Source organism: Macrobrachium rosenbergii, chromosome 15 (assembly GCF_040412425.1).
Source record: "Macrobrachium rosenbergii isolate ZJJX-2024 chromosome 15, ASM4041242v1, whole genome shotgun sequence".
NCBI lineage: Eukaryota > Metazoa > Arthropoda > Malacostraca > Decapoda > Palaemonidae > Macrobrachium > Macrobrachium rosenbergii.
In genome coordinates this window covers 20,712,362-20,735,726 of record NC_089755.1, presented here as the reverse complement: position 1 = coordinate 20,735,726, position 23,365 = coordinate 20,712,362, and the positions used below count along the sequence as shown (strand labels likewise).

The following is a 23,365-nucleotide window of genomic DNA, read 5'->3' as shown; positions in this document are numbered from 1 at the left end:
GGCTATAGAGAGAATCTAACTGGTTCAAGGACAAAATTGAACCAATATTTTCTCGTTATAAAAATAAATGACGAGCCTTACGGAGATTAATTTTGAAACAAAGATGTGAGTTAAATGAGATTCTAAGTATCCTTAATCTGAAAATCCAGAGAACAAGTATAGTCTGATCAGGATGTGGAGAGAGAGAGAGAGAGAGAGAGAGAGAGAGAGAGAGAGAGAGAGAGAGAGAGAGAGAGAGAGAGAGTTGATACAAAAAAGGACCTGTCAGCATCTCAAATGATACGAGGTGTAACAATAGAAATAATACTTCCAAGGAGATTAAAAAAACAAAGTACAGAAGCCATTTCTAGTGCAGTGTTTATTTTTGCCAAAATTGTCAGGTGGAGAATTGGCTATAGCAGAGGTAACCCAGAAAAGGGTGTAGTTAAGAGAGTCAAGAAGAGATGAAAGGAAGTAAAAGTTGTTCCCACGATGCGAAGAAAAGAAAAGGTAAAGATATTAGCTACATGCTCATACTGGTCTGAAACGATCTGTACAGCACTATTCTTCAATTGTTCATAGTAGTACAAGTTCACAGCATTACACGTACTTGGCGTTATTAGTCAGAAATCCAAACAAGGTGTTTGACGAATTGATCCAAGTAGCCGAGATCACAACCATCAGGATTAATCCTATGGGAGATTTACAGATGGCGGTGCAATGCCTCCAATGTCCCGTGGTGGGTAATCAGGTAGTTGATAAAAGAGAGGTATTGTTGTGATAGATATCGCGGCAGCAACACCAATGAAAAGAGTTGGCAGAATAGCAAAGAAAAGGCTGATATTATAGGCCCTAAGTTGTTAGATGCTTGGTGCTTACATGGCAGCGAAGTCCACTTTTAGAAGACTGATACGACTATAATATACATCTCAAATTGGACTGCTAGAAGCATCTCTTGACTGCTGTGTTTCAAAGATGAGAATAAGATTTGAGGAAGTAATAACAAGTGTACAAAAGATGAGTATGTGGATATGAGGACGCGAACCTGGTGAAAAATGAAGGTCTATTACCGTATGATATTTCATAGGGGGATATGTCCACCCCAACGTAACTAGAGTTGTGGACAGGGTTCACAAAGAAATTGCTTGAGTTCATAGTATTACTTAAAAAAATAAATTTAAATGGTGAAAGAGAGATGGAAAACAAACATGATGTATGAAGATTTGTTTGCTTTATAGAGGAAAATAAAGATCCATCAACGTGATAGAGAAAGGTTACTTTAGCATTCATACACAGATAGATAGATAGATAGATCGATAGATAGATAGACGGTGTTACTTTCCAGCCTCTGATGGGCAATGGGATGCTATAAAATGGCTGACAGTAATACAAAAAACTGAGAGGAGTGGAAAGCTGATGAATACTAACCTTAGTTATTGTTGTAGGTCAAGTTACTGCAGGGCGTAATTATACTCAGTTAACGATTAACTACCTTTACTTAACAAATGATGACAATAATTCATAAATTAATTACACGCATGGGCACACGTGGGTAATAATAGATCGTAAAAGTAAGCATTTAACAGTGCTGTAAAAGATGAAATTCCTTTGTTCCATCACATGGAGGATTCCAACAATGAAGGAAAGAGTGAGCTGAGATTTGCCCTACATCACACGCTTTACAGGCATCACTCTGAAAGAGAGAGGGGTTGAATTAACTAAAGGAATGGCATTCATCAGGGCCCTAACGATATATCTTCGATCTATCCTAACTCACTACAATGTCACGCCCGAATGCTTAAAGATTGCTCTAACCACTCGAGCAGGCACGTGGATGGCATAGCCAGTCAAAAGATACATTGTTATCACTGTTCCTAGTCGGGAAATTAACTAAGCATGCAAATAATGGGTGGCAGTGGCTTGAAAAAGGAGAGAGAGAAGTACATGTGGTGGTTCACGGGAGTTACTTGGAGGGGTTTCGTTAACAAAGATTAAGAAATAATTCAGTAGGAGGAAAACCAGGAAGCCAAAATACTCAAGTTCATCTCAGGCTTACTGTAGGAGTTCAAAGAAGCAGTCCAGTAGGGTTATCCTGAACTGAGACACGAGGCTGGAGCCGATGGTGGTGGTCCTGTGAGAAGTGCGAGCAGGAAAATGTGCATCTGCTCATGACAATAGCCATGAACAGAAATGAGGGCCAATTCAGGCGGCTGCGGCTGAGCTGTGAGACCGGATCGCCTTAGGGTCCAATATGGTTGCCTTCTCAGGTAGGGTCATTCCAATTTTTGCAGCAGCTCTCCCTCTCTTGGCTACCTAGAACGAAAAGCATTCCAGCAACAGAAGGGAGGATACAAGGGGATACAATGAGAGGATTATGCTAGATGGGCAGCCATCTGCACTACGTTTGCATGGGGGTGGCCATCTCTTGAGCGAGGGTTAAGCCCTGCCTGTTAAATATACCTCATTTTAGTAGACATTCTGTCCTCAACAGGACGGAAGGTCTGCAAGAACAGGATTAACCTGTTTGAATGTAAATTACTCTAAATTAAGGGGTGGTTTTGGCTGGCTGGTCATCTAAGCATGCTATCTTTTACATAAAATAAAATAGCACTGCACTACCTAATGCTAAGAACATGTGCCTGCACTTATTTAAATGAAGTACTGTCTGTGGGATAGAATTTAATACCTGAATATTAAGTTTCAACATGAAGGTCAAAAAGGTGAAATAACTGAATTCCACTCAGACTCAAGATAACCTAGCACTATCAAAGTGATAAACTAGCTCATATGCAAATGATATATCCCTAAGATAAATGAACATGTTAAGTATAAGTGGGAACATTGAGTTGCATCCCAAAATTCAGTAATAATCATAAAAATAAGGTTAAATATAATACAACTGGGTATTATAATTGAATTTTCACAAGTTGGCAAATAAAATACCTAAAACATGGGCATGCTGGAATGCAAAAAAAAAAAAAAAAATAAAAAACATGGAGCTAAGACATGTCCTCAGCTATGCAGCTGGAGGACAGTCTTAACTAATTACAAAATAAAATGATTCTTAGATACAAGCCACTTCAGTGGCTACAGGTGAAGAGACAACCTGGGCATCCTTCTCTGGGCAAGGTGCTAGGATTGCTCTTCTAAAATAAGGCACTGTATATATATATATATATATATATATATATATATATATATATATATATATATATATATATATATATATATATATATATATATATATATATATATATATATATATATATATATATATATATATATATATATATATATATATATATATATATATATATATATATATATATATATATATATATATATATATATATATATATATTATATATATATATATATATATATATATATATATATATATATATATATATATATATATATATATATATATATATATATATAGGCCATGAGTGCCATGAGAGCTCAGTGGCTCTGTTAACCACCTGGGCCTTTCATACCCCTTACTCCACTTTCTTCTTGATTTCTTCTGCCATTTAGGTTGAGGTCTCCTAGCTGCGACCTAGGCACACAGCTCCAGAGGAGGCTGAGAAGGCCCCTGGGCCAGGTTTGGGCCTGCAATACAACTACCCTTGGGACTTAGTCCTGGATTGGCTGTGGGCGTTACGTCCACTGGCAAAACAGGCACTGAGTTGGCCACTGCCTCGGCTGCTGCGGCAACCTGGGCAGCAGTGGTTCCAACTAGTTCTGCTAGTCTTATCTTCTGGGGACGGCAGTGAAGAAGAAGCGGTAGCTGCTGATGCGAGAGGCTAGCAAGTTACAAGGGCCAATTCAGGTGTGGGTTGCAAAGCTGTGCTGGGGGACGAGCTTCTGCTGTGATCAGGGGAATCTGGAAAAGACCCTACTAAACCTCGGGCTGGCTCTCAGTCGGACACTGGGAGCAGGGCCAGACCAGTAGATGCGAGGGGGGACCAGATTGGGAGATTAGCAGTGTGCACTGGCATGGGCACTGAGGCAGGCTCAGGCACAGGATTTGGAGAGGAGACGTCAGTGGCCTTGGAGCCCAGAGTACTGGACGTCCAAGTTGGTACATTTTGCAAAGAACCAGGATCTGGCTCTGGTGTGGGCTCAACAACTGGACTGGGAGGAGCACTACACTGGCCAGGCACAGGCACTGGCTGCGGCTCATCAGCAGGGCTGGATCATCAGCCCTTGACGGAGACTCGGAAGGGGCTGGACCCATGGAAGGCCCAGGAAGGAGCTCAGGAGAGAGATCCTGTCCTAGGAGGAGGCCATAGTCTCCAGGAATCTTAGTGGCCACTCCCAACGTACAAATCCTACTTTTGTAGGGCTAGTGACCCTCAGTCGGACCACTGGGAGAGTCAGCTTCCAATTATTAATGCCTATAATAGTTACAGGCTTCTTATCTTCAATGATGGCCCCTTTGGGTACTTTGTCTCGACTTATAAGGGAGATCTGATGGCCAGTGTCCCTAAATGCAGAGACCTGTTGAGCTCTATAACAACCTTGAGGAGGTGCAACAAAATTAAGCTTTCCAGCTGGGGGTTCTAACGAGTGTGAATGAGTGGCCACCAGAGCAATAACGATAGCAAATTTCCTTCCAGGACACTCCTTGAAATTCGGGGGGCCCTCGTATTGCTTGCAAGTGTGCCAATAAACTTTATTGTAATCTCTACAAGGAGTGGTTATGGACTAGGTAGGCTGGGAGTACTGGTTAGAGGGGGCTTTGATATGGCTCCCTCTCCAGCTTTACATTGGGCTTCCAAATGCTCTATTTTCTTGCAATAAGTGGACATAGGTGGATTTGGAAGGTGCCCAGACAAGGTAGTGGGGTCAGGAGGGACTGTGCGCCTATGGGAGGTGCTAGAGGATGGGTGGTACATCTCATAATCATCAGCCAGGTGGCAGCAGTCGGTAAATAATTCCAGCTGTTTCTTATTTAATGTAGAGAGCCAAGGGACCAGGTGCATAATGGAGGAAGTCCTCAAGTTGGAGCTGATTTATTAAGTCCTTGAACTCCTTACACTCCAAGCTGTTGATCCACTGACACAAGGCGCGAGACTTTTTGTAGCAACAGTCAGACCAAATTTGGTTGACCTCCTCAGAAAGACCTTGCCATCTCTGTCTCCAGTGCTCAGGAGTAATCTCATATGCTGTTACTACAGCCTTCCTGACTGCCTCAAGGTTTCCTTGGTTGCCATTCTCCAATGAGTTGGGGGCGTCCCGTCCCACGCTGGCCATGTGTTTTGCTAGAATCATGGACTTCTCTGTGTCAGTCGGCTTGCACTCTGAGAAGAGGGTTTCTGTCTGGTCCAGCCACGCCTCTGGCTCCGCGTCATTCCAGTGAGCTATGAGGCTGCTTATGTTTGACATAATGGAATGAGAGGATGGATTAGTGACTCGGTGTTGGGTCAGTGCCAGGGCACTGTCCTGCTTGGATTTTTTGAGCTTGAGTTCCTTCTCCTCTAAGGCTATCTCCTTCTCCCTTAAGGCTAGCTCATGCAACCTTTGGGTTTCTTTTTGCCCCTTTCTCTCTTGCTTCAAGGCTAGTTCATGCTGTTGCTGCTTTTCTGCCACTTGAGGCTTCTTCTCTTCCCTTTCCTTTCTCTCTTGATGCTCCTTTTCTTTGTCTTGATGAACCCTTTCTTCCTTCTCTTTTCTCTCTTGGCCTCCCTTTCTTCCTTTTCTTGTCTCTCTTTCCTAGCAGCAGTAACCTGCACTTGGGCCCACTGGGCCAGCTTTGTCCCCTACAGGGCCATGCCTTTCCCTATGTTGGTGAAGGTTTTACTCCTCAGCAGACACTGCTGGTGCTTAAAGTGGAGTCTGGTCTTCCCCAAAATGTTCAAAGTCTTAGGGTAGCCACACAAGCAATTGCATAGAAAAATGAAATGGCACTCCGAACTGGGCAGAGCATATGCAAAATAAGGAAGTGGGCTGGTCCAGGCTACACTTGTAAAATGGAGAGCACCTCTGAGGTGACTCTAAATAGCAGTGTAACTTGATAGGCTACACTGGAATGGAAGTGTCCCTGTGATAGGGATAATGCTGGGACTGTTGTGCAAAGTGGTTTCCGAAGAACCAGCATATGGCACTCCAAGGGACTGGCACGCGGGTGTAGGTGGTACAAAATGTGCGGCTCGTCTACACATAAAGTGGATCGGCACAGGTAAATGTACTAGACACTAGCTAGGGTAGATATAAAGTGCAAATGTCATAGGCTACGTATATAAAAAGTTAAATATAAGACCACTAGGGGATAGCTATGGGCACAGGGGTGCAACTGACATAGGCTACAATAACTGCACTAGGCAGTTAAATAAACATAAACACAATAGTGGCTAGTGGTGGGAACATAGGTGCAACCAACGCTTCTAGAAGGATGGACACAAATGCACTAGTGGCTAGCTAGGACCAACCTAGGCTAGATAAATAATCATAAATTCACTAGCGTCTAGCAATGGGACATGAAGTAACATCAGCATAGACTAAGATAAATGTACCAGGAACTAGCTATGGTGTACATGGAGCGCAACTGAATAGGCTAAGATAAATGCTGATCTCTGCTGGCAATGATTTAGGGTTAGTTAGCAACACGGGGGTGTTGGCTAAGCATTTAATCTGAGAATATGAAATTCTATATAGGACTGCTTATCGTGATATGAAATCAATATAACGCCTACTTCCCTCTGATAGGCTAAATAATCTTGGTGGTTTTGTAAAAAATAAATGGCTAACAACCTAGATAAGATTTAAGAATATGAAACCTCTCTCTCTCTCTCTTGAAGTCTAACGATTCTAATATAATATGCCAATGAACATTCCCTAGCCAATTGTATATGCCTATCCCACTAAAATTGAAAGCAAATATAAATAGCATGCATAAATTTACGTTATCTAACTCTTAGCACTGAGGAAATTTGCCTTCTTATGCCGAAACTCCACAAGAACTAATTTGTAATGGCTATTCACTAGCAATAAATGCTTTCCTAACATGCACTCCAGCTAAAGTTATAGCATGCACGGACAACCTAACCATGTAGCAAGATTGTGAAATTTCCCTCACTGAAATTGCGTAGGGTTCGGAGACAAAAATCTAGCTCTTGTTTTTGGCTTTTAGTGACCGAGAGCAATAATCTAGGTCCACTAAATCAGACTTGCCTTTGTTTACCTGAACATGTGCTTGGCTAAAATGGACTAATTTTCCTAAAAAGAGCAGTGAAATGGGTTTTACTTTACAGTTCACCGTAAATAAGCATGAAATCTTTAAACTTCCTATCGCTATGACGTGTTAAGGTTGCTAACCTGCCTGAGAAAATCAATACTTCGATTTCATAGTCTGCTAGACAGAGCTGTGTGGATTTTAAGGGTGGTATCGCCCATGACATAGAATCTTGGCTTGTGTTGTTAAGTTTTTAATTTACCTGTGTTTTTACTTGGGGAATTTCTATGATAATTTAATAAACTGATCTTTGGCAAGGTCGTCAGTGTTACTTGCCAGCCTTGGATTGGCAATGGAATGCTCAAAAATAGCTGACAGTAATACAAAAAACTAAGAGGAATGGAAAGGAGATGAATACTAACCTTAGTTATTATTTTAAAGTCAAGTTATTGCAAGGAGTAATTATACTCAGTTAACAATTAACTACCTTTACTTAACAAATAATAATAATAATAATTCACAAATTAATTACAACCATGGGTGCAGGTGGGTATTAAGCGATCATAAAAGTAAGTATTTAACGGTGCTGTAAAACAAGAAAACTCCTATGTTCCGTCGCACATAGAGATTCCAGCGACGAAGGAAAGAGTGAGCTGAGATTTGTCCTACAGTACACATGATACAGGCAACCCTCGGGGCCCTAACGATATATCATCAATCTATCCTAACTCACTGCAATATCATACCCAAGTGCTTAAAGATTGCTCTAACCACTTGAGTGGGCAGATGGATGGCATAGCCAGTCAAAAGACATTTTGTTATCACTGTTCCTAGTCAGGAAATTAACTAAGCATGCAAATGACAGTGGCAGTGGCTTGAAAGGGGTTGACTTTGGAAAGGGGATTCACAGAAATGACTGGAGAGAGAGAAGTACATATGGTGGATCACAGGAGTTACTTGGAAGGGTTTCGTTAACAAAAGTCAAGAAATAATTCAATAGGAGGAAAAATGGGCTGTTAAAATACTTGATTTTGTCTTAGGCTCACTGTAGAAGTCAAAAACCTGATCTGGCAGGGTTATCCTGAACAGAGACACATGGCAGGCGCTGATGGTGGCTGTTGTTTGAGAATGTGCTAGCAGGAAAATATGCATCCGCTTGTGACGATAGCCAGAACAGAACGGAGGACCAATTCGGGCAGCTGTGGCTGAGCCGTGGTGCCGGATTGCCTTAGGGTCCAACACGGCAGCCTTCTCAGGTAGGCTCTTTCCATTTTTTAGCAGCGGCTCTCTCTCTCTTTTGACTACCTAGAATGAAAAGCATTCCAGTGGCAGAACGGAGGATACAGGGGGATACAATGAGAAGATTATGCTAGATGACCAGGAATTTGCACTATGTTTGCATCTTATGAGCAAGGGTTAAGCCCTGCCTGTACAAATAGTTAGAAAGATACTAGGAGGGATCGGTCTTAATAGCCAAGAAACACAACAGTTTGTGCAAGATAGAGGTAAATGGCACATTGTCTACATAAGATGTTTGACTCGATGGTGATGAGCCTTACGTGTGAGGTTGCTATCATGAAAATTTTCTGCACAGGAGGTTTATTCATGATTCAACAATTAAAGTATAAATGTGACATTACCACTGTCCATGTTTTTTTTTTCTCTAGAGCCAACCCCTCGGCTTCATGTTTGAAAAATATAGGTACTGCTTATGTGCTCTTATACATAAGGATTTTAAGCTCACTGTTCCAGATAAACAAGCATATGCATACTGTTGAGTATGCATATGCTTGTTTTTGAGAAATAAACTAATTAAGAATAGTACGCCAAATTCAAACAATAGTGTGTACAGTATTCCTTGCAAAGAATGTAATAAGATTTATATTAGTCAAACATCAAAAGGACTAAAAGTGAGATGCTCCCAACACAAATATGCCATTTCAAGGGCTTAACAAATAATGGCATTATGAATCATTGGCTTACAACAAGCCATGTGATTAAGTGGGATAAGTCATCAATAATCTACAAGGTCAATGACCATCAGAAAAGGAATCTGCTGGAGATGGTGTTTATTGAAGCCACGTGCCCCAGGAATGTTAATCTCCACCCTGGATTACCCCTTGATCCTTTGTTCTTGTCTTTTTCGATTAAAAAAAACGTGCTGCCCAGATTAACAAACTGTAACCCGCCCCCCTTTCTGTTTTTGTATATAAAGCTCTGTCAACTTCTTTTGTATTCAGTGTGAACTTGAAAATGTAGGATAAGCTACAAAAGTACTTGCTCAAAGTTCTAGTTTTCACTCACTTTTTTATGTGGATTTTGTGATATATATATATATATATATATATATATATATATATATATATATATATATATATATATATATATATATATATATATATAATATATATATATATATATATATATATATATATATATATATATATATATATATATATATATATATATATATATATATATATATATATATATATATATATATATATATATATAAAGTCTGCTAAGTAGAGGACTTGTGTCGAAAGGCCTCATAGCACTCCAGTGTTTCCGTTTCCTTTGTGGATTTTATCTTTATTTATTATATTCATCACGTTCCATATATTCGTGATTCATTTATACACACATATATATATATATATATATATATATATATATATATATATATATATATATATATATATATATATATATATATATATATGGCAGTCAACATGCATAATCAGTCATTACGGCGTAATGACTAAAATTTCAGTCATCACGCTGTAATGCACTTAGGGGACATTTGATCACTCCAGGAGCTAGTACTAAACACGGCGAAACAGTGAGTCACCTACACTATTTCGCCGGTTTAGTACTAGTCCCTGGGGGTCAAATGTATTTTGCCGTGTTTAGTACTAGCTCCTGGGGGATCAAATGTCCCTAAGTGCATTACGTGATGACTGAAATTTCAGTCATTACGCGTAATGACTGATTGCGCATGATGACTGTAACATATATATATATATATATATATATATATATATATATATATATATATATATATATATATATATATATATATATATATATATATATATATATATATATATATATATATATATATATATATATATATATATATATATATATATATATATATATATATATATATATATATATATATATATATATATATATATATATATATATATATATATATATATATATATATATATATATATATATATATATATATATATATATATATATACAGTATATATATATATATATATATATATATATATATATATATATATATATATATATATATATATATATGTATATATATAAATATATATATATATATATATATATATATATATATATATATATATATATATATATATATATATATATATATTCTTGTTTTTCCTGGCGATTTAGTTTGAAATATTCTCTGTGAGACAGGTAGCAACAATTTAAGGTAATTTAGCCTTGTGATTCTGACTTTGTGGGTCCAGGAAAACATAAAAAAGAGGAAAACAAAGGGGAATTTCATATGAGCTTAAGGCTCTTGCAGGAGTGTATTTACATAAATAACATTAGTACGGGAAAGAGGAATGTTAGTAGATTATTGATCCTGAAGGGGATTCCTATGGGATGAATGAAACTGGGGAATTCCAGACACAGTCCAAGAAGCTTCCACGATGTAGGGTCCCTCTGAAATGAGAGATATGCACGTTATATGCCAGAAATTAAAATAGATAAAAGAATAATGAATTCGAAGCTGCACTGAGGGTGTCAAGGGGCTTCGATGAATTAATGATAGCTTAGCACTGCCGACACTCGAGGAGCACGGACATTTGACAAAAGATTTGGTGATTACTGGCTCACAATTTAAGTAAATATTACGAGACAAAAGCGTGACTGAATGAAGGTCTTCCAGAGCACATTACCGTAAGACAGGTTTGGTTCTAGCGTGGAAAGTGGTCCGTGGATGACTTGCGATTTCTGAGGGCGAGTTTCTTCACGTGTTAGGATGGGGGGGCTTCACATAAAAAGGCAATGCGTGGGAATTTCACGAAGGGCCGGGCAATGGCATGTGGGCACCACGCAGGTCAACGGTGGAGCGAACATGTGGCTCGCGGTCGAAGGGCACGAGGAGAAAGTATACTTTGAAAAGGGACACGTGGTTAGCTAAGGGCACTGCCAGGGGCAGGTGTTCGGGGACTTCTTCACTCCCTGTCTTCCAGCGCACGTGTGAGGCCGAACCTCGGTTTGGTTTCTGCTTTTATCTCCTCCTATGGGGCAGGGGGCACGTCCAACACATAGGGGGAGTTGAGTCATGTTCAGCTGATGCCCGCAGGGGGGTTTTGCCTGGAAGAAAACGACCAGACAGATTTACTTTTGCCTCGAAGAAAGATCGACTTAAAGGGAGTGGCCTTAATCTGTTTTAAACCCTTGTATTCTGACCGTGCGAAGTCAATAGACAGATGTGTCTATCGATCGAGCAGCTTGCAGTAAATGAAAACAACAAAACAAACAACAACAAAAAAAAAAGGGGGAGGCAATTTGCTAGCAAGTTCTTGCTAATCATAATAATATATATATATATATATATATATATATATATATATATATATATATATATATATATATATATATATATATATATATATATATATATATATGTGTATATATATGTGTGTGTGTGTGTGTGTGTGTGTGTATGTGTTGCTACACGCATGTCCAAGGGATACTTACTTGATTCTGGGCTGCAACAGATGAATGCAGGGAGTTCCTTACATTATCAAGAAATCTACTGTATTTATTACACATCTGGCTCAATATTAGGACAACTTCGTAGACAAAAAAGGGAATCTGTGGCTTATGGCCTTCTTCAAGTGAGGGAAATTACATAAAACTCAAGGGCTCTCTTTAACTAATTACATTTATATAACAAACACAGATCAGAAGAATAACGAATTACTGGCCAGGTAATAAATAATAAGGGCCTGCTAAATGAATGACTCCTACACAGAATGAATATTCTACGCCAATGATGTCATCATAACAGGAAACATCGCAGTGGAGGTAGAAGGGGGACTGCACATGGATAGAGCTGAGGGATTCCACAGTCAATGCCTATCTGCAATATATATGCAAGACGGTTACTTGCGAGAATAATAAGACGCTCAAAGGGGACTGAGGGATTGCACAGATGGTGCCAAATAACTCAGTTCACCACTAAATGCATAATTTTATGAACACTGACTGCTCCAATACAAATTACAGAAGGTGATCGCACAATGGAAAATAAATGAAAAATCAGACAGAGAAATAACAATAATTGTGACTGACTAAGAAACCTTATTCCGGTACATTACCCTCGTCAAGATGACAGTGTCCTCGTTCGATAGGGTGCAGTCGATGGAGGAGGGAATTAAAATGCCACTACAAAAGTATACTGGTTTGAACCTCAGGGTCGAACATGTGGGAAGTTTGAGGGTCAGGCAAGATTAAGGACATATGTCCTCGGTGGTGTTCGGAGCGTTTCTCTCTCGATTTCCATTGCATTGTCTATAAATAACCTTTGAGATTAAGCCATTTGCGTCTGGCAGGTGGCACAAAGGTCAGTCTTTGTCATGTTTTCTATATAGGCCATATGACAGCAGTCAACCTCGTGGAGGGTTAACATAGAGGCGGCCCCGACTTTCTCTTTTTTTGGCTCCTCCCTTGTCGCTGCTTGATGCCAAGAAGGCCTTAGGCAGGAATTTGGACAGAGAGAAGGGTTAGGCTTAACCATTTTGGGGAATGAAGGAGAGAGTTATGAAGGGTGAGTGGAAACCCACAGCAGTTCTAGTAATTAAAACAATTGAAATGAATTTTATTTCTTTCTCTACTGCGTTACAGATGTAAAAAAAAATGGTGAGGTGGCTTGGAAAAGGTCCCATCTGTTGTACCTCCCCAACCAAATTAGCATTCACACCCCAGATCAGGCGAGAATGATTACCAGCGAGCAAACTCACTTAAAGACTTTACTTCTCTCTCATTTCCCTTTGGTGCCTTATAATTTAACTTAAACTTCTGCGTAGCAATTAATTTCAAGAGGCAAAACAACATTGTGACATTTACGTTAAAGCAGAGTAAATACGTGCTGCTAAGAATGAGATATTCTTATCATTGAATTCCTATTACGTTAAGGCAGCATGAATCAGAATATTTTTCACAATGTAATGGCACAGTTAAAACAATGAATTAACACTAGGTTAATTCTAGAGATACTTCATGCACTCTTAATAATAATCAATTACAAATTTTGCACACAAGTGGTTAGTCTGCCTCAAAGAGGCATCACAGTAAGATAAACGTGGTCTTGGTTAGGTGTTTCCACGATACTTGAGCAACAGCTCAGTGCATTCGGGCACTATAAACACAAGGTTGCAACCCTGAGACTTGAGATCTATTACAGAGATTCACAAACAGAATAGGTGACAGATTCAGAGTAATCAATGATTGTTAGCAAAACATGATGATTAAATATGCCGAAATTACATTCCTTAGCCTATGGAAAACAGCTAGGTTCATTCTTAGCCCAAGAAGGCCACAAAGGTAGCCAGAGGGCGCAACTCCTCTGGCAGGATCATTTGCCAGCATCTACAATAATGGCACTGTGACATGTTGGCACTCATATAATAATAACTAATGGTGATGACATATCATATTTTAAATGCATCATGCTGTGGTAAGCATGAAAGGGAAGTTGTAGGACTTATACAGTTGGCATATCTGTCAATGGCATTCTGCATGGGCAGAAGGGATTAAAGTAAAATGGAGGCCTTGGTAAGGCATAAAATAAATGTGAGTAATAATCAAAAGTAAGGAAGGGAAATGTTAAAGGGAAGAATAAGGGATAGAGTTATAAAGGAAATAAATATGTGAAGGACCCTCACATCCTCTTCTGGATAGAGGTGCCAAAGTCTTCGTAGGAAAAAGGGATGGCACTGTACCATTTTGGCACGGGTGCCAGGAGAGCTCGGGGACTCTCTTTAAACTACGTGGAATTATCCATGCCCATGGTATTTCCTACACAGACCTCTCTTACCTTGATGGTTTGTCTTGATCGGGGAATTGGTGGAACCGAGCCCGGGGAGGGTATTTGGGTGCCTCCTGTGTCGGCTTCTTTGACGGCTGACACAGTGGCCCTTTTTACGAGCTCTATCATGATCCATCTCAGTTCCTTGAGTTCATCAGCCATTTGAGACATGGCAGAATCCTTACTCACTGTTTGTCTGCAGTGGACTGAGACAAAGTGGAAGCAGTCATGGGGGGCATGAGAGGCTCGCAGGTAAGATTGACCAGCTCAGGCTGCACCTATGGGTGAGCTTCCACTGTGGCCGGACGGCTCCGTCTCTCTTAACGGTACTGGTAGTGGAGCCAGGCTGGGAGAAGAGAGGGGACCTGGGCTGGGATCTCTGGAATGGAGATCAGGGGCATGCTCTGGCGCTGGCACTAAGGTAAGGCCAGGTACTAATAATTGATTTGGAAATTGCTCATCGTTCGGGATGGACGGAGCTTGGCACTGCTCAGTGGACCCAAGTGACACTGGCAGAGATTGTGAATCAAGTGTGGGATCTCCTAGAGGGGGATCTATTTGGGGCCCTGGCACTGGCTCTGGGGCAGGGCTGGTCATTGGAATGGGATTGGGAATCGATCTTGATGGAGGGGGCCACTGCACATTGCACTCAGGTGGAACTGACAGTGGAACAAATGCAGGCGTTTGAGGCTTACTCGTGCCTAATGAATAATTTGGGGGATTTGGACCCCTGGATTGCTGTAACTTAGACGGGGACTGGAAGTCCTGTCCCAGGAGGAGGTCATAACTTCCGGGAATATATCTGGTGACTGCGAGGTCACAGATTTCAGACCTATGAGGTCTCGTGATCCTCAACTTGACAGTAGGAAGCATCATCTTAAAGTGATTGATACCTTCATTCGTGATGAGTTTACATCTGTTAATGGTAGCTCTATGGGGAACTTTGTCTTCCCTTATGGCATTGTAGTGACTAGCATATCCAAAAAAAGTGCTAAGAATTAGAGAAAGTTAAGAGGGCATTGTGGCTATTACAATTATATATATATATATATATATATATATATATATATATATATATATATATATATATATATATATATATATATATATCTTTATATATGTTTCCTGTTTCTAGGAGAGTAGATTTTAAGTCTCAAAATTTATTACTTTACTCTATAGTGACCTTGTAAGATATCCAGGAGCATATAAAACAGTAAACAAAAGGAGTTATACAGGAGCTTAGGGTTCTTACTCAAAGGCAAAATGTGTGAAACATGTGGGTACAAAAATAGGTATATTTACATAACAGGCAAGTTCAAAGGAAAATGAATTAAATAAAAATTAAATTGCTGCTGCATTTGAAAGTCCTCCAAGGGTGGGGAGGGAAATCTTGGGGGTGCCAGGAACATAAGCCAAGGAGAATTCCGCTACTATCGTCCTTCTGAAACGATATGGAACACAGGTTACGGCCTAATGCAGGAATTGGAAAATGCTTTCTACTCGAGGCTTGACTAGTGACTTTAGTAAGGGGGTAGTGAACACGTGGGCCGGGACTGAACCAAGAAATTCAGGGGAAAGAAACGACACTGGCCCAAAAGTTAATGAATGCACAAGGGCGCAAGTAACGTGACTAAGCAATCTTTCAGGGCACTTTACTGTCCTACAGGAGTGTCCAGTGCTGATGTTGAGATGGGGCTTCATTCCAGTCCTTCCCAAGGGGCGTCAGCTATGGTCCACGTGGTTTGGAGACAAAGGCCGCCCACCAAAGGTGTGCTTGTGTGATGTGGATCAGTGGAGTGGTGGAGGGGTGCCCCTGAGATGATATAGGGCTGCAGTAGTGGAGTTCTGCTCGCAATATGGTTGCACTTCACCGTTTAGCAATGATACTGGCCATGTGGTTGGGAGACAAAGCCAGGGGTGGCGGTCCACATGGCGGCAAGGGGGTCGGGGAAGGAGACGTCTTAACATGTAACCTCCTCCATTTAGGTCTGAGCTGTGTGTGAGGCTGGCCCGAGCACGTTGGGGCCTTTTATGGCCTCTGCCCGGGCATAGGGGGTGCGATGGCCTGACCCAGGTCAATGGTCCTGCACCAAGAAAGAGTGCCAAGCAAGTTACTGCCCTAGGCGAAGATTATCTTCTGTGTGTGCCTTAATACCCTCTAGAATATTCGGTTCTCAACCCTTCACAGTCTCACTAGCCCATAATTACCCTGACACAGGTCCAAATAGACAGGAGCCTGTCTATCACTTCTATCGATTTTACAAAGGCAGAACGGGGGAGACTGTTTTATTAGCTTATTTTGGCTATTCCTTTACAGCTCCTCCTGCTCAACAGTATTCTAAGTTCTGCTTTGCTACAACTGTTAGCTTACTTTACTTGCAAGACTCTGCTGTAAAACTGATAAATGACCTACTCAAAGGTTACTTTAGATGCAGGGTGCAATTTGAGACCATACAATAAGAAGGCTTTATTACATGGGAAGGCTGGTTACTGCTGAAATGTTTTATAAATGATCATTCCACAAATGCTTTACTAACTTTACTTTACTGAGGGTAATAAGGCACTCAACATAATATAGATGTCACAATAAACAAAGAACAATTCAAAGGCACAAAAAAGATCAACATAAAATAAAAGACAGGATGTAAAAAAAAAAAAATGTAGAGCAACTGGCTGCTCAATGTGATGCAGGAAATAAATGCATGCTGTTAGTCATGCCTTGAAGAGGCGGTATAAATGATAATACAGTGTTGGTTCCAACTAACATCCCTTTTTCAGTTCCTTGTAATGACGGTATGCGTTACGTACTCTTAAACTCCAGGGGTAGTAATTATTGATAGGCGTAATGCTGAGTTACTAGTTCAAAGTATCGCCAACTTGACAGTTGACAGTTCACAACGGGAGCTAAGTTTAAACAATACTAAATTTTATACTTCCACGGCCCACAACTTTGGCGAAGGCTATAAACAAATACTCTCTCAATGTATGAATGGGAAAACAAACAAATGAAAGGGGACTGGACAAGAATAGATTTCTCAAAAAATAAAATGAAAACTAAACAGAATGACACAAGTGAAGGCATGACCGCTTACTGAAGGGTGGGACATGCCTCTGGTATTACAAAGGTGATGTTAAAACTCACAAGGGCAGGAGTCTTATGACTTGAGATTTGTTAATCAACTAGATAAAAAAGAAAAATAAAATAAAAGAGTAAATGATATACGCAGAGGAGCCAATGATAATAGAGTGAGGTATTTATTGTTTGTGCATAAATTTATCATCCGTTGCCTATAAACGACGGCCAGGACTATCCCTCAGCCCAAGGGCTGGGAAAGGGAACCTAAAGGGCGCGACCCCTTCAGGAAGAGCTGACACGCATGCCCTGCGCCAAAGTACAGGTGCAAGGGAGTGTCACTTCCCACTCTGTATCTCTCACTGCTTCATAGCAAAAATGATTGATGCCTTTAACTGACTTTTGTGGTGGTAAGAAATGAAAGTTAGCATGGAAACGTCGATGGAAAGAAAGAGTGATAGAGTTCCAAAAGGAGAGGAAAAAACAGTGGAGGGCCTTGACATCCCCTTCTGGATGAGAGGTGCCAAGACCTTCGAAAGATGAAGAGGTGGCACTATGCCAAGATGGCACAGGTGCCAGAAGAGCTCTGGAGCTCTTTGTGGACTATCTGGAATTGCCCACACCCATGGTAATTCTGCCGCGAACCTCTCCTTCTTGGACCATTGTTCTCAGCCGGGGAATCGGAGGGCCTGAGACTGAAGGGCGGCAAGGGGTGCCATCTGGGTCAGCTGCTGCGACAGCTGACACAGGAATTTTGTTCGCCAGCTCGGACATTAATCGTTGCAGCTCGCAGAATTCATCGGCCCAGCAAGGCAGGGTAGAATCATGACTCGTGAGGGTATCTGCGGCGGGTGGCGAGAGAGGAGACAGACGGAGGGGGCGCGGTTGACTCGTAGGCAGTGGTGACCAGTTCAGGCCCGGGTTGTGAATCCGTGCATTTGGGTGAGCCTCTGCTGGGGTCGGGAGAACCTGTCTCTCTTTCTACCGACACTGGCAGCGGAACCAGGCCAGGCAAAGAGAGGGGGTTTGGAGTTGGATCCCTTGGAGGGGGATCAGGGGCGTGCTCGCTCGGGCACTGACCTTGGCACTGGCACTGGTATGGGTTTGTCATTGGTCTCGCCGGCCGGGGCGGATGGAGACTGGCACTGCTCAGTGCGCCCAAGTGGCACTGGCAGAGGAGTTGATTGGCGAGATTCTCCTGAAGAGAGATCTGGCTGGGGCCTCGGCACTAGCACTGAGGCAGTGCCGGGCACTGGACTTAGATCTGTAGGATTATTTGGGGAATTTGGACCCCAGAATTGTCTTGACTTGGAGGGGGACATAAAGTCCTGGCCCAGGAGGACGTCATAGCCTCCTAGAATGTACTTTGCTACAGTGAGATTTAGTGTTCTAGCTTTTTGGGGTCTAGTGACCCTCAGTTGGACCATAGGGAGGATCATCTTGTAGCAATTCACTCCCTCGATCGTTACTAAGTTCCTTCTATTTATTCCTGTATGAGGGAAATCTGGGAGCCCTGAGTCATCGATTGCCGTGACTTGGCGCGCTTGGTACTTATCCCAGGGAGGGGCTACATAGATGGGACCTTCTGCAGGAGGACCCAAGGACTTGGAATTAGTCACAGCTAAGGCGACAGTGTTTGTATTTGATTTGTTATTAGGGCATTTCGCCCATGATGAGGAATGCCCATAAACCTTACAGGTGGGGCAGTAATTTGTGCTGTAATCTTTTCACACTGCCCCTGTGGAGAGCGTGCGCATGTTATGGGAAGGGTGGCAGGGAGAGGGCTTTGCATTAACGGTGGGCTTAGTCTGACATTGTTCGGTGGAATACCCAGTCTTATGACAGTAACCCGCATACTGCAGGTTTCGAAGCTTGCCCATTCTTTTGCTGAGGGGTGCTCGAGAGGCATGGAGGAGGATGAATTTTCTTCTTCAGGGAGCTCTCCTGGGAGTGATGGGTATCCCAGAAATCAGCTAATCTACTGCAATCTGCTAAGGTTGGGGGCTCCTTCTCTGTGATGTGCGTGGCGAGGGCAGGAGGGGTGTAAAGTAGAAAGTGTTCTATTTTCATTTGTTCGATGGCCTCGTTGAGGGTCGTAACCCCCATGGACTCGAACCACTTGGCATGGGCGCGCTTGGACTGGTAGGCTTGTAAGTAATGACGGCCTTCCCTCCAAGGAAATTTCCCAACACCAGGGGAGAGTTCAGCGGCGCTCAGGGGGCAGGCCTGTAGGACTGTCTCGGCGGTGTCGAACCATACTTCTGGCTTGTCCTCTGTCCATTTTGGCATTTAGGCAAGTGCCTGGCTGAAAGCACTCATCCCCTGGGTGGTGGGTGGGGGCGAAGGGCCACATCGTTGCAGCAGCTCAAGTTCATGGGCGTGCTGCTTGTCCTTCTCTTCCCTTTCCACGGCCTCTCTTCTCTCTTGAGTGAGTCTTTCTGCTTCTTTTTCTTTTCTCTCTGCTTCTTCTCTTTTCTTCCTGAGCAAGTCTTTCTGCCTCCTTTTCTGTTCTCTCTGCTTCTTCTCTTTTCTCCTGAGCAAGTCTTTCTGCCTCCCTTTCCTTTCTCTCTGGCTCTTTTTCTTTCTTTATCTCATCCAGCCTCTCCCGTACCCATTCTTTTAGCTCCCTCCCAGGGCCGAGTTCCTTCCCAGAGGTCATGAAAAATTTGAAATCTTCGCTCTGATGAGCTCTTGCCGACATTTTGCAGGTGGGGTGGACTCAAGTAATACACAAAATTGCTTTTCCAGAGCGTAGGAAGGAGTTGTCCAGGTATAATAAATACACCCAAATTTTAATAGAGCGGCTATCGGTGACTTTACAGTATGAAGGGTTTTTTAAACTTAAAGTGGGGGGCGCATCTGACCCTGAACCATAACCTGAAGGGTGTCGTGTAGGACGTGAGCTTAGATTGGAATTTGGAATTATCCCAAAGGACGTCTGAATGATCTCCTGCACTGATGAAGCAGGCTATAGCGGGGATTTGGAATTGGAATCCTTGTGTCTCCTAAGTTACTGACGAGTGGGCTGATTGGGGACAAGAATTAGCAAATGATTGGTCTCCCAAGGTACTGACAAAACGGGCTGATTGGGGACAAGATTGGAATATATAGGTCACCCGATTTACCAATGAAGAGGGCTGATGGGGGGAAGGATTAGCAAATGTTGGTTTCCCAAGGTACCGGCAAAAGGGGCTGATTGGGGACAAGAATTAGCAAATGATTGGTCTCCTAAGGTACCGACAAAGAGGGTTGATTGGAGACAAGGGTTAGCAAATGACTGGGTCTCCCTAAAATAGTTCCTGCACAGATGATGTCTGATTAGTGAGAGCTCAAGTTTTTACATTTATGGACTTACGTGAGAAGTCTACTCCTCAAAGCAATTAAGTGGAGGGTAAGTCCAAAGTTATAATGAAATGCAACACACACAGCAGTAGTAAAAGCACAAGAACAAAAAAAAAAAAATATAATGTCAGACACCCCAATAATACAAGAACGGAACAATTTTGCAGAACGAGCCGAGGGAAAACAAAGTGAAATTAAACAAACAAATTCTCACACCTCACTATCTGTTATTTATAGGCTGCTGGGTCGGCTTTCAGCGACAGAATGAATGAATGAAGGTAATGTTGGTAAACAAACGCAGTACTTCCCCGAACCCGAGGGAAGGAAATGACTTTTAGTGAACTCTATGAGTTCTACGCTGTGCCTAGCATGAAATATGATTTCTCCCTATTGCTAGACGAGAGAGAGGGTGAGGAATCAGCGATGCTAGTTTGACTGTTCAAACATGTGGTTGTAGTCAATTTTGGTGCCTACTTAAATATTCGATTTCGAAATGTCTTCTGTTTTCACAGGAGGAATACACACACTATTCCTTGAATGGGATAGAGACTAAATAACCTATTTGAATGGCATGCAAGCCACGTGCAAAGGCTTACAAAAGCTAAATTTCGGCAATCCTCTCTCTTGCTTTCTTTTGGCATGCGCCCTAATATACCAAAATAAAAAAATTTCCCAGGTTTAGTCACGTTTGCTCAAATTTTCCTACGCTAAATAAACACAATTTACTTACACAGAATTTCCTTGGCCTGTTCCGCTGGCTTTTCAAAGGTTCGTAATCTGTCTCATATCCAGCTCAGCTGAGCTAAGAGCTGATTTTACAGATTGCAACACAAACAAAGCAACAAAGGGAGTTGGGCGGGTGGGGAATACAATCATTACGAGAATCACTGGTCAGGTTGCCATTTTTATGTTTCCTGGTGCAGGTAGATTTTAAGTTTCAAAATTTATTACTTTGCTCTACAGTGACCTTGTAAGATAACCAGGAGAATATAAAACAGTAAACAAAAGGAGTTATACAGGAGCTTAGGGTTCTTACTCAAAGGGAAAATGTGTGAAACACGTGGGTATGAAAATAGGTATATTTACATAACAGATAAGTTCAAAGGAAAATGAATTAAATAAAAGTTAAATTGCTGCTACAGTTGAAAGTCCTCCAAGGGTGGGGGAGGGGAAGCTTGAGGGGTGCCAGGAACATGAGCCAAGGAGAATTCCCCTACTATCGTCCTTCTGAAATGATATGGAACACAGATTATGGTCTAATGCAGGAATTGGAAAATGTTTTCTACTTGAGTGTGCGCTGAAGGCGACAAGGACAACCTCGAGGCTTGACTAGTGACTTGAGTAAGTGGGCAGTGAACACATGGGCCGGGATTGAACTAAGAAATTCAGGGGAAAGCAAAGACACTGGCCCAAAAGTTCAATGAATGCACAAGGGCAAAAGTAACATGACTAAACAATCTTTCAGGGCACATTACTGTCCTACAGGAGTGTTCAGTGCTGATGTTGAGGCAGGGTTTTGTTCCAGTCCTTCCCAAGGGGCGTCAGCTATGGTCCACATGGTTTGGAGACAAAGGCCTCCCACCAAAGGCGTGCTTATGGGACGTGGATCAGTTGAGTGGTGGAAGGGTGCCCCTGAGATGATATAGGGCTGCAGTAGTGGAGTTCCACTCGCAGTATGGTTGCACTTCACCGTTTAGCAATGATACTGGCCATATGGTTGGGAGACAAAGCAAGGGGTGGCGGTCCACGTGGCGGCAAGCGTGGGGGGGGGGGCCGGACGGAGGAAGGAGACGTCTTAACATGTGACCTCCATTTAGGTCTGAGCTGTGTGTGAGGCTGACCTGAGCACGTTGGGGCCTTTTATGGCTTCTGCCCTGGCGTAGGGGGGGCAATGGCGTGACCCAGGTCACTGGTCCTGTACCAAGAAAGAGCTCTAAGCAAGTTACTGCCCTAGGCAAAGATTATCTTCTGAGTGTGCCTTAATACCCTCTGGAATGTCCAGTTCTCAACCCTTCACAGTCTCACTAGCCCATAACTATCCTGACACAGGTCCAAATAGACAGGAGCCTGTCTATCACTTCTATCGATTTTACAAAGGCAGGCAGGACAGGGGAGCTATTCTGTTAGCTTATTTTGGCTATTCCTTATATATATATATATATATATATATATATATATATATATATATATATATATATATATATATATATATATATATATATTGTCAGGCTCGTCCAGTTGTTGGATTGTTTCTTATATATAACAGGATTATTTCGGGGTTTGGCTGATCTCTCGTGTTGGACATGTAGAGTCAGCGAGTTATTGTTCACCTTCTGATCTCTCGTGTTGGACGTTTTCCCTGCAAGTCAGACAGGCTTTGGAAGGAAGAGCGACCGGTTCTCAACAGCTTTTGGTTGAGGATGTAGCAGCAGTTGGTTTTGAAGTATCACCTTGGAGTCGGAGGTGGTCTTCAAGCGGCATGTGTTGGTTGCTGGCTTAGTTGCTGAGGAGTACAGCTGGATAAGTTCCGAAGGTCGAGGGCTGATTAAACCATAGTTGCCAGTGTGGAAGAACGAATTCTTCATTGGCAGCCTTATTGCTGTCGCACTGTCTTGATCGAGCTCGTCCGGTGATGGAGGATCGGAGATTGCTCGTCGATGTGCGGTGGTCGTCCTTGTGGATCTTTTGCTGTTACTCC

The 23,365-nt window shown here is 42.0% G+C and overlaps 1 protein-coding gene across 1 annotated transcript; it reads right to left on the bottom strand.

Moving 5' to 3' along the window:
* Positions 1-14,519: 14,519 nt before the first annotated feature.
* LOC136846290 (uncharacterized) lies at positions 14,520-18,764 on the bottom strand. The gene is made up of 2 exons (XM_067117094.1): positions 18,406-18,764; positions 14,520-15,243 (listed from the first exon to the last, which is right to left on the bottom strand). The coding sequence occupies exons 1-2, from the start codon at positions 18,762-18,764 to the stop codon at positions 14,520-14,522; spliced, it is 1,083 nt and encodes a 360-aa protein (XP_066973195.1).
* Positions 18,765-23,365: the final 4,601 nt, after the last annotated feature.

Bases quoted from the DNA above. Each gene is read 5' to 3' on its own strand.
- LOC136846290 (XM_067117094.1), bottom strand. From the start codon at position 18,764: ATGATCCTCCCTATGGTCCAACTGAGGGTCACTAGACCCCAAAAAGCT. The intron at 15,244-18,405 runs GTCAGTGCCCGA...TCTAATTCTTAG, and splicing joins ATACCAGTGCCAGTGCCAAG to CACTTTTTTTGGATATGCTA.